The sequence below is a fragment of the Maylandia zebra genome, linkage group LG9 (assembly GCF_041146795.1).
Source record: "Maylandia zebra isolate NMK-2024a linkage group LG9, Mzebra_GT3a, whole genome shotgun sequence".
In the NCBI taxonomy this organism is placed as follows: Eukaryota; Metazoa; Chordata; class Actinopteri; order Cichliformes; family Cichlidae; genus Maylandia; species Maylandia zebra.
This window is the reverse complement of record NC_135175.1, coordinates 17,104,153-17,117,007: the sequence shown is the minus strand read 5'-3', so window position 1 is coordinate 17,117,007 and position 12,855 is coordinate 17,104,153. Positions and strand designations below refer to the sequence as shown.

Sequence of the window (12,855 nt, the reverse complement as noted above, 5' to 3'; positions counted from 1 at the left end):
CATCAGCGCTGCCCCTCAACAACCCATCCCCCAATGCTTCTACTGCGGTAAAGGTGAGACACACGTGTTAGCAAAGTTAACCTACAGACAACATTTCTCTGAGGTAATTGGTTCTGCATTAATATTCATTTGACTTTGCATTTAGTGACTATGGCTCCCTTCACTGCTTTGATGCACTGTGCCTATGTCCCCTGGTACATCACACAACATTAACCCTATAGCTCTGATTATGATTTCAGCCATATATGCATATTTATCCTTGCTACCTGAAATGCAAGCGATTCGATGCTCGACCAAAACCCCTCTTTTCTTCCAGCGTGCACTGGACCTGTCTCTTAATTTATAATTTGAAGTGTATAACATGTCCAGTTCTTTTATCCCCCCCACTTTTTCACTGTGGTTGATCGGGTGCGTGTGGATGCGTTTTGCTGAGGCATGACATTTCAATTGTGCATCCAATCAAATTGGAAAAGAGGAGGTAAGGAAGGTTGGGGAATGATAAGGGGTGGGGGGGTGTAGTGAGGGTTGCAGACCAACCGTTACCATGGTGAATCATTTCTGTCAAAACCACCAAGGTCACAACTGCTGACCTGCAGCGTTATGGGACTTTGGAATAGCATACTGTAAATGGACACAAGGATTTCTCTCTTTCTTTCCTTCTTTACACATTTTGTCCTTACTTTTCATTTTTTCTCTCTCATTATCTTTGTGTACATTTCTCCTTTTCTTTTTCTTTTTTTGCTACTTGAAAAAAAACAAAAAGGCTTCTTGTTTTGCCTTTCTTTATTACTTTCATATTTAAGATTGACTAATTGTACCATTATGAGACTTTTGGTGTTACTGAATCCATTATGCATGGCCTGTGCTGGCAGTGGGTCTGAACACAGCCTGTTTTCAGTCATTATAATTCAGTTTGCTAACACACAGGCATTGTGCTAGTGTAGGGTTAGGGGAGATGGTATGATAAAATATTGAGGGCGAGCAAGGCAGCTGCAGATGCTAGCTGTCATGTGTGAGCGAATGAATGTTATGACAAGCATGTTTAAACATTCATGCGGGGAGGATAGTTTAGGAGGGCTTTTCATTAACACCAATATGTCTTCGTCTCCCCGGTGCAGACACTGCTGGTGGAAGCATGACAACAACAGGGAGGAGAGGAATTAACATCTCGAGAGGAAACTGCCACATATACAGAGAGAAGTAGAAACAATCAGTCCTGTGCGAGAGCACACACAGGCATACACATTTAACACTGGCTGACTCAACCAACTCTAACAGACAACTTTCTCTTATTTACCAGGACAGCTGTGTAACTGTAACATCGTGTTCAGGGCTGATCAAGTAGGTGGAAAACTTCAGTAGTTTCTCACATCAACCACAACAACAGAAATTATTTTGTTCAAATTAAGACTGAGAACGAGGGAGATTTCTGTGCCAAATGTGCACCGCCACCCATGCTGTTAGGTTGTCAGGAGATTTGACCAGGCAGAAACAGTGCAAGTTCTTGATGCTTTCTGGAGACTGGAGAGAAGTAAAGCTATTTGTGGTAATTTCTTGGGAGCGAAGCAACATCTAATCTGTTTACATAACCTTGATGAAGTGAGATCAAGGAACAATTACAGGTGATAAATAGGGATTTAAGCTAATGCTGCTCTGGTGTATAGGGTCCACAATGTGTCCGCGCAGAAATTAATTATCTTTTTTTTTTTCTTATTATCAAGCTATTTGAAGTATCTCTGCAGCTAGTGATTAAAAAAAGGCCCAGATATAACAATGCCGTAAAACAGTTCAGCAACACTCTCTTGTTACTTAGGCATGGTATTGTGAAAAGACGAGACACGTTGTAGCAAACTCAAACTCCATTTAATGGAGTGCAAAATCAATACTTATGCTGATGATCTCATGACGTCAAATCAAGGCGAAGGAGGGAAAAAAGGAGCATCATGCATTCTCAACATAAGTGGCTTTGACTTGCAAAATGTGTTTGCATAACATGAGCTTTAGTTAATGTCATAAATGGCTCTAAATGCTGCAAGGTGCATTAAAAATATGCACAGTCATCCGTTTTACCTACACCTTGATGCAAACATTTTGAATTAATCTAGTTTTCACTGGTCAAGCAATTCCATTTTGATATTCAAATTTGGTGCGCATGTGTGCCTGTGCACGTCTGTGCATGACTGATCTAATCAGTCTTAAATCAGTTAATAAGCCAAGGACACAGAGGAGATGACTCAGCTGATGTGAGCCCGAGCTAATATTAGCATCTCGCCCCCCGTTCTAGACCTGCAATGCACGGAGTAGCTTCTACTGTTTGGGCTTCCCATTACAAAAGTGCACGTTTTGGACATTAAGACCAGCAGTTAAGCGCACCGCAGTGAATTCCATTAGCACATTAGCAAAGGTGCCACGACCTAATGCTAAGGTTGGGTGCCGCATTTAAGACCTTACAGTATTTGTTCTCTAAAGCAGCTTAAGTCAAATGTGAGGGTAGCCCTGAAACTGTTCTTAAAACTAAAAGCAAGGCTAATCCAAAAGACAGGCCTGTATATGTGAAAATGTCATTGTTGCCACTCTTCTAAGGGCCCTAAACAAAGTATAAATCTAATGCAAAATTATTCGGAAGCTGTTGTTCTAATTAAACGTCTCCCAATGTCAGATGCAGAGGCCAAACTGGAAGACAGGATGAGTACTGTTCTGTCAAAACTAATAGTCATTTCCAAACCACACATGATCAACTACATGGCTAAATGTTCAAAAACAGGCACATGCCACAGAGGCAAACAGATACATATACATGAATGCTGCCTATTAATTAAAAGCCAGAGCATGAAGTTGACTTGGGGTAGGCGGTTTGTGACACCACAAATCTAGGAGACTTCCTGTAAGACATAAATCTGTTGTGCTCTCACTCTCTCTATGGCACAGGCACAACAAAGACAGTCTTGTCCGGGTCCCCCCCACCCCCACCCCCATCCATTCATTAGAAGCACAAGCAGCTGCGGCCAGGTTCAGAGACAATCTACATTCTCTCTCTTTCAGTCACTCATTAATTCCCTCTGTCTTTTTCTCTCCGGTTCGCTCTTATTTTTAGCCCTTTTCTCCCTCTCCCTCCATTTCTTGCTGTCCTTCTCCAGGTCCCCCTCTCTTCTCTCTAAACATTGTCTCTTCCACATGGCCCGGATAATGAGTGGTGGAGCTAAACGAGAGGAAACACGGCTCACTATTAGGAGGGGAACGCTGACTGAAGGTTTTAAATAAACGGAGAGAACTTGAGGCCAAATTGTATTTCCAAGGACATAAACTAATGGAACAGCCAGACATTCTCTGAACAAATACACACTCTGTTTAAACAACCATAATAGTTGTAAAAATATACATGTCAATGTAGATCTAACTGAGAGACAGGCTGGCAGAAGGCAAAGAGAAATACATATAAATGCAGATATCCCCCATATATGAAAGCCCAAAAACAAACACTGTTCAATCCTTCTTTTCTTTAGTTTGGAAAGCTTAATATCCTGCATTTAACTGCAGAACAATAAGGACATGAAAAAAGCATAAACGCTCGTCTCTGAAAAGTAATTAGGCAAACGTGTTTTCTTAAGTGTCTCTGATATGCTCTCAGGCACATAAATCCACACCCACACATAAACACACACAGAGAGGAGCCCACCCTGCCTCGCTGTGGGGTTAATTGGGTTATCTAGTCTGATTAGCATAACTAATTAGGATCCTTGTTAACGGAGGAGTGCTATTTATTCAATTAGCGCTCTGTGTGTATGGATCCCCTTCATCGCTGGTATAAGTTCAAATGAAAACGAGGCAAAGCTAAGTAGGCATGAAGGGAGACCTGTGGGCGCCTGTGCGCGTGTTGATTTCATCATTTATCTGTTCGACACACAGATGCTCACCATCAGGTGCCAGGCACTTCAGCCCCACCAGCCCCCCCACCCCTCACTACCACCCCCACCAACACACACAAACACTCCAAGCTTGCTATGCTGTGGCTCTTAAACCCCCTCATCATCATCATTAGGTTTCTGATTAGCATAATTAGCACTGTTAACCAGATGAGCTTGAGTGGAGCCAGGCTGTGCCAGTCGGGGCAGCTGACAAATGTCAAGCTCCTCGCACTTTTCCAGGTTGCGGAGGGGGCTACTTGTTCCTCATCAGGTGGGTTTATGGCACATTTCCATACCCTTAGTGATTGCTAACTGATAACAAATGGTCTTTCCAGCACATTTTGATGCAATGTGCACACACACACACACACACACATTAAAAAAAAAGTCAGAGGGGGATGATTTCTCTCTCAAGGCAAGCAGCCCTGTAAAAGTGACACAGCTCTTGAAGTTATATCAGTTAATAGAACAATGCTGAGCTCATACCACCAATTTATTCATTCGTGTTTGCAAATGCAGATGCTGTCTTTTGTTTGTGATGCTCAACATGCGCTTAAAGCCGACAGTAAACACAGAAGAAGCAAATCAACAGCACTCCTCCGGTCGTCAGCAAGTGAAAACTCACAAACACAATCCAGCACTCACAAATAACCAGAGAGAGGGAAATGAAACAGAGAGAAAGAGAGAAGGAGCGCTACATTTACTGAAATTAAACATTTTCTCATCAGCCTGAGGGTGCAGCAGGCCCACTAATGTATTATTCATCCCCACTTCACAAAGGAACATTAATCAATTATGAAGATATGAGGATCTTAAAGTATAGAGGAGAGACGAAGAGCGGCTTGTTCGTATTAATATGCGGCCGCAATCGTGCGCCTCCACCCCCCCACCCCCTTGGTCCTCAAATCAATATTTTGCAGATTAATTTGGAGCGGTTGTGGCGAGATGGCAGGATGGAAGGAGGGGGGGGAGAGGAGAGAGTGTCTGAGGTCTGAATTAAGGTGAAGTGTTTTGTTGGGGTTTTTTTCTAGGACTGTGTAAGTGTGTGTATGTGCATACGCGTAAATATGCTATCTGCTGTACTGTTTTTGGTAAACATATTAAGTCTGCTCAATAAAGGGATGTCCATCATCCAAAAAAAAGTCTTAACATTGAAACACTAAGTTAGGATTTTGATATAAACGTGTATAAAATTGTAAAGAGAGAAACTTCATGTAAATCATATCAATGATCAAAAGAATCTAATCATCCTGAAACTTGATGAAGGTGTGTAACTTCTTATTGGCAACCCAGTTTGCAGTTTTACCCGCTGATGAGTAGTTCTTGTTAAGTTACAGAGTGCATTAATACACTCACCTCAGAATTCAAAAAAGCTGCCTTCTTAGCGCACTTTTAAACAGCCCGGATATAGTCTTTTCCATCTTCCTCAAACCCCCTCTTCCACTCTTTATCCACTCCTCTGTCTTCAGTTGCTCCTGCCTTCTCCTCTCATCTGTTTTTCTTAACGCTCCTTTTTTATCTTTTATTTTCTCCTCATCCTCCCTCTACCTCCATAGCACCTCTTTTCTTCTTTAACTCCTCCTGCAGCTCATTTGTTCTTACATTCAGCTTGGAGAGCTGAAGTCAGACAGGAGAAGAAAAGAAAAAAAGAAATGTGCAGGCAGTCACATCTCTGCAATCTGTGGAACAAATGAGGTACCAGTCACATAATCTAAAAAAACTAATCTGAAACATCAAGAGACCCATCGCAACACAACATCCTGCAAGGCAGTAAAAGAAAAAGTGGGTCATGCAAAAAAGATGGCTAAATTGACTGGCACTAAGTGAGCGAATGTATGTTTTATCACACCACACGTTAATAGCTGTTGCATGTGCAATATGCGTGGCACATGCATGTGTATGTGTGCAAACAGCAGTCCCGAATAGTACACGTGTAAGCCTTTGCACACCTGAGCAAGCGTGTCAGCCCCCTCCTGTTGCAGGAGCTGAATGTTAGCTTGCAGTTTGGTGATGCAGATGTCTTTCTCAGCAATCTCCTTCATGTTGTCTTCGTGGATCCGCCGCAGACAAGACAGCTCGCTCTGCAGGTGCACCAGCCTCTCACCGCTTTCCAGCACCTGCGTCGCAGTCTTCGCCAGAAAGGAATTAAAATTTGATTTCCCCCCCCCCCCAAAAGAGACAAAGGTTTATTTTCATTGAGAATTATTCACTGGCTAATACTCCTCATACAATTTTTCCAAATTGCTTTTGATTACTTTTTCATAAATGTCTCGCAATAATCTGAAATGAATTGGAATGAATAAAATTACATTTTTATATCAATTCTTAATGTCTCATTTTAAAATAGAAGTCCATGTAATTACAACTGTAAGAGCCTGAGCGATAATTGCCTGGGTTGTGTAAGACAAATTCATAGTTAGAAGTTCACATATTGCAGATTAAAATACAACGTATACTGTAAATATATATCATTTATAGTTTAATTTGGCCACGTGTTCTAGAAAGCTGTTCATTTGATAGTGTCGTCGTGCTAACAAACAGTATTTTTTTAAGTTATGGCGCTCACATGTACCAAGGCTCCGTGTGTGTTTGTGTGTCCTGTAGATCTGTTTGCGCATCTGCATTGCAGAAGCACCAGCTAAACAGAAACACAAGTGGAATAGAAAATATATAGCCATTTGTTGAAAATGTGATTAACAGAACAAGCTCCAGTTACTCTACTTGTTTCTCTACGGATCTGTCTGTAATCACACAAACCACTAATTAGCGGCAGTGCAAATGAGTCAACTCACAAGCAGCATAAACAAACAGTAACCAGCCAACACACACATAAACAACCAACAAGCCTGGGTTTACCACAAGCACAAATGCATGTGTGTATTTCTGCAAGCCTGTGTGTGTTTACGTGTGCCTTAACCATAAGCCACAGAAGACAGTAAAACAGCAGTGGGTATAATTTAGTGACACCCTGTAAGGAGGTGTGGGAAGGTTGTAAAAATCTCTCCCTTTTAATCCCGAACGGCGATGCCATGTTTGTTACCCAGGGCTCTGAGATATGCTGGTAATTCATCACACACGCCATGGCTTCCTGTTAAACCTGACTGCACATGGAGAGCTTGTAGCACAGCTGCCAAACCAATATCGTAAAAAAAAATTAAAAAAAGACTCCTCCACCTTTTAAACAGCCTTCTCAACAAATGCTGCAAAAAAAAGAAACAATTTCTTAGCAAATCATTTAATTGTTTCAACCTTACAATTGCTATGAGAAGAAAAAAGAGATTTGTTTACATTGTCTTGCTTTTTTTGGGGAACTATCTTGAGTCCAGACAATTACGTGCAAACGACAGAATGTCTTGTTTGCATTTTTGTGGCGTGATCCCGGTAGCTCATTCTTTGGAATGTGCTAAAATCAAGTCAAGTCAAGTCGGTTACCTTTTGCTTTCCTTGTATATTCTCTGTGAGCTCCCTCTCCAGATCCGAGATGATCATGTCCTTGGTTTGCAGCTGGATTTTCACATCTTCCGTCTCAGACGTCATCTGGTCCACGGAATCACTGCTATAGCGGAAAAGCATAAGGAAGAGGAAGGAAATCGTGAACTACTGAACAAGCAGATAGATGTAAAACATAGAAGGAAAATATCTCTTTTCAGGTTTATAGTGAGTACAGAGTGCATTATTAAGTGATGTGAATTACAGAGATGAAAGCCACAGCATATTGCAGTGTATATAATTGTTTCCATCACAATGTATAAGCTTTGATCCTTAATCAAATTGTTTTAACAACTGATGCAGGATAAAACAGGAATGTGTAAGCAACATGCAGCACATGTATAAGGTGTAAAATTCAAAAACATCTCATTCAAAAGCAGCAAAGAGATGCTGAGCCTGTTGAAATTTGTGCTAGATGACAGCAACCAGAGCTGATATGTGTTTCTCTCCGTCAGTGTGTGTGTGTGTGTGTGTGTGCGCACGCGTGTGCATGCATGTGTATAAGTCTGTGTGTCTCCCAGCGGTGAAAATACGTTAACTCTGCCCAGACACCTTTCTGAGTCACCAGTGACAGCTGTCACACACCCAAGATGGAAAGAGAGAGAAAAAAAACCCAGATCATACGGCACTGTGTGGTACTGTTCACAAACACACGGGCACGTACAAAGACACACGCAGGCACACGCACGCACACACAGTTTCATATTTACCAGCCTCATGAGATGAGCTATTCTGATGAAACTTTGCACAGATTAAAAATGTTAAACTCACATTTGATCAAGCGTGTCTACACTTTCACACCAAGTGGAGAAGGAAAGGCAAGATTTGACAAAAGTGACATGTGAGTGGATAGAGAGCGCTGAGAGTTAAATCTTTCACTTTGGCAAAAAAAAAAAAACAAAAAAAAAACTTTTCAGTCAAATGGAGTAAAAGCCACAGAGGAAACAGTGAAAGCTGACTTTAGATTATAGTCTGGTTCTGCCTCGATAGGAGAATGGGAACGTGTATGTTCTGCTGTTATTAATCCACTTGATGTCTTTTTATTTAATCGTAAGTAGAGTTTTCCTCTGTTGTAAATAATCACCGAGCTAAGGTGATAATTTACAACACACAACCCGTGATATAGAAGCCTAAGTAACACATAGGTATGTGTAGAAGGATGGTTTTTGGCCCAAAACATGTCATTTAAGACCAAAAGGAAAAGAAATGCTAACATTTATTATAAGATGACTTCTTTAGGTCCTTTTAGTCAGAGGTGCAAAACTTAGGTGTAAAAACAAGCTAATTTAAAACCTATTTTCCTATAGAAGGAAGACACTTGGAAAATGGATGTGAGTGCGTGCAAGCATATGCTCGCTGCAAAAACAAAGATTTTTTTTAAAACCACACTGTTCTTATCTTGTCCAAGAACTCATGAACACACAACTAATGCAGAGTCAAAGGATTAAAAAAAACAAAAATAATAAAATAACTATAATTTGTGTTACTTAACGACACATAAGCCTCTATTTTCTGCACCATTAATGGATGGAACTGAATTTATTAAGGAGAGGAGGATCCTTCATTTCCAACAGTTTTGCTTCTTTTGGGAAAATCAAAATGAAAACATGCAGCAAATCCTGATCTGCAACAAGTCAACATGCAAATTTATTCATGCCATTCAAGTGCGTACGTATCTGCGTGCGTGTGTGCATAATATTGCAGGTCATTATTATGCATGCAACAAATAAGGCTGCACGGCTTGTTATATTGCAATATACAATAAGTACTTGTGGTAAACAAATGACACAATGTCACACCACCAGAGGAACAGAGAATTCCTATTAAAAGCATTAAGTGTTGTTATGATTACTGTGTGGACAGAGTGAGCAGGTTGAGTGAATGTGACTGAATTGTGCGTGTGTGTGTGTGTGTGTGTATTACTGTGACTGTATGTGATATTAAAGCAGGCTCTCGATTTCTCAACCTGTCATTCAGCCCTATTAAGCAAGGCTAACAAAATTAGTCATGAATATGCAGTAATAACAAATGCAAATTGCCACCACTCCCCCCCAACACGCTGTGCATGTGGGTGTGTGAGCGTGTATACATATGTGTTTGCCCCCAGGGCTATAGACATTGGCTCTGTAAACCCAATTCTTTCTACATCATTACAGCAACAAGGCATAATTCATAAGAATAATCTGAACATCTATGTAACCTGGCACGCAAAAAAAGGACACAAGTCCTCCTTGAGACTCTCTTCACACGATGGGGTTCACATATAGTACAGCGGGTTCGCTTTAACCTTTTTATGTTGTGGGGGAAAAAAGGCTGGGGGTTTCCCGCTCCGCGTTTTATGCTTGAGACACAAGCGCGCACGTGTCGGTGCATGTACACACACCAACATGTAGATAGTCTGTTGCCTCCGTGTCCCCAGGGTGGTGTTTGACACAGCCTGGGCGCTGCCACAGCAATTAACCTCCCCCGTTAATGAGAGGAGTTCTGTCAAGCAGCCAGATGGCACTGCCTGGCACGCTGCCATGCAAAGACACATATGCTCATATGCCCACACAGCTTCATTCACACACACACACATACACACCCAGAGACATGCACATATACACATTTAGGAACATGCACACGCAATGCAATCATGCCCCCCACCGCCCCACCTCACTGTACATCTAACTGTTGCTGCTTGTCAGCATCCCTCACCCCTTCCCCACCCCCCCCCCCCCTTCTTCACCCATCTCCTGCATTGTCTTCTCTCCATCATTCCTCCCTAGCTCCATCTCTGGCAGCTGCTTATCCATGTCGCAGCGCTGCAGATGTCACAACTCATCAGCTGGGAGAACAGCAGGGGAGGAGAAGAGAGAAGATTTTTTAGAGGAGAGGAGGAGTTTTCTTGCATCTCAGTATTTGACAGAAAAGCAACCAACTGGATGAAGTTTCATATATTCGCACACGACTGACTAATCAATGTGCTCATTTCGTGACTTTTGTTAATGTCGGCGACTTTTTCATACATGTAGAAATGTTAGCCGTGGCTTTAATAATCAGCTGTATCGTTAAGAAGTGTGTGTGCTTATATTTGGAAATGGGTAGATACGAGCGCTGCGCGTGTTCTGCTTTGTGTGTTTGTTTGTTAATTAGCGTGGCACTTGGCCGCGGCACGGCCCGCTGTGTGTGCATGTCTGCATGTCCGTACAGCAGCCCACCAGGCCTTCGTATTGATCAGTTAGCTTGGCCTAATAGGAGAAGAGGAGCCTGACCTGGGAAAGTCAATATGGAGAAAAAGAGACATATCCTCCTCCCGTCCTGAGAGAGAAGTGGGAGAGAGAGAGAACGAAAGAGAAGAGATAGATACAGAGGTAGAGAGTCTACTGTACACTGTCAGTGCTGAAGAAAATGGTGAAGAGTGTGTAGCTTTTTGGAAAACCAGCTGGACAACAGAAAAACAACCAGCGCCAGAAGAAAATAATAATATAACAATGATGAACCCACCCCCCTAGTCTCTTGAAGCCCATGTATCTCATCACTCTGTTAACAGAGAAAAGTTTGAGTTTTGAATTAGAACAGTCTCACTGAGGGATACCGCCTAAGTTTCACATAAGTGAAGTTCCTACCTTTCCCAAATGAGAATCAGGATATTCTGTCAGAGCTTTTTTCCTCTCTCTTTCCTAACTAACTTTCAGCATTTGACTGCTTTTGGCAAAGGAAAACAGCACTCAAGTTAACTCCTGTGTAAGAAAAAACTGCTGGAGATTATACTAAGGGGAAATAATTTAAAAAATAATTGGGATAAAAACTGACACTCACTCACACATTAATACACCGATAGATCAATGTGTGTGGGGGTTTATGGGTGTGTGTGTGTGTGTGTGTGTGGGTGGGTGGGTATGTGTGTCGGGGGTGTCTGTGTGTGTGTTATGTACACCATTTCAACTGAAATATATAAATAAATTTGTAGATAAACAAAAAAAAACAGAGAAAACGGAAAAGTAGATAAAAGACTTAGGTTTCACCACGCACACGCATACATACACAAACACACACACACCTGGCTGAGTGATGCTACCCTGGAGGGTGGCTTCAATCTGATGCGTTTAATGTTGACGCTGGTGGCAAGAAACACACACACTCACCCGCTGTTTCAACCTGCCTGTCATTTCATTTCAGGAGACCTGATTTACTCATTTCATTTATTTAATTTTTTTTATTATTATTATTATATGTGCAGCCATTTAAAACGCTCAAGGTGTGATGCAAAGCCCCACATCTCTGACAGCAAGTACGCTGACTGAGGATCCATCACACCCTTCAGTGCCTTTTACAGGAATGGCATAGAAACCCCGTATAGCCACAAACTCGGCTGTGCCACATTGTGCCAGACCACTGATTCCTGCTTAGCTGGGTGCTTTAATTGGCTGCGCTGCAGGCTGTCAAACCACCGACTGTCACTTTTGACCATATTTGGATGTGTTTTTTTAGCTATTATATGACAGCTTGTGAAAAATAAATATCAACTGCAATAATACCCATGTGTTTGGAAATTAACTGTTTTTCTTTTAGGTCAGTAAATATTATAATGTCACCTTTGATGACAAAGGCATTACTTGTCAGCAGGGGTTGTACTGGAGTTTGAGAGGAGGAGGAGCTCTTGTGTAGTGAGGTCAGGAACACATGATCTACTGCAGGCAGTAGAAACGGGGACAATGTCTTTAGTTAAAATTTGGGCAGATTATTCACTTTTTTTTGTAATTTCAATGACATAATCAATACATTTCAATAACTCTACAGCATACATCATTGCTTTTTAAAATCAGACCACTTCCTGCAATAATCACTTGATACACCATGAAAACATATTGGCATTCTCTAGATGAAACTAACCTATATTTTGACTCTTCTGCTGCGGATAAAAATGCTGACTTCATTCTAAGCATAACTGCTCTGTTGCCAAAGGGTAACTATGAATTTGTGCACAGCAGCTCAGCTGCTTGCTTGGAGAAAAGCATTTGGGTTAATACCTAAGATCACAATGGCATGTCAGAAGATATAAATAATTAATGAAATTACTGCTGCTGCTGTGCCACCTGCGTAACTTGCAGACGGCCAATCTCTTAGTGTCGGGACATCGAGAGATTGAGTTGTGTTGTAGCATCAAACAGCTGTGTGATGCTACAGCAGCTGTTTTATAAAGGCAAAGAACAAAACAATGATATGTACAGCACGAGACAAGGTGTAATTTGAATGAGTTTTTATTTGGATGGTTGTTTAAATTGTCCAAATTATCCAAATGCTTCTCAATTGATTTTCCTATCAAACTTCTTACTGGTCAAGTGAGTCCATGTGCCTAGCTGGCAATGAAAAAGTGTGAACTAGATAAATATGTATGAGCACAAAGATTCAAAAATGCTACTTTCATTAGTTTTGTCAGAATGTAAAAATAAAAATCTATCTCTCTGGGAAGATCTAA

General features: G+C 41.4%; 1 protein-coding gene across 1 annotated transcript in view; it reads right to left on the bottom strand.

Moving 5' to 3' along the window:
• The window catches only part of LOC101464292 (uncharacterized), a 91,811-nt gene that overhangs the window by 65,827 nt on the left and 13,129 nt on the right, over nt 1–12,855 (bottom strand). Inside the window, exons 4-5 of the mRNA XM_004546520.4 lie at nt 7,338–7,461; nt 5,855–6,034 (exon numbers count right to left, since the gene is read on the bottom strand). Coding sequence (XP_004546577.3) covers nt 5,855–6,034; nt 7,338–7,461 — 304 coding nt within the window. The remainder of the gene's footprint in view (nt 1–5,854; nt 6,035–7,337; nt 7,462–12,855) is intronic.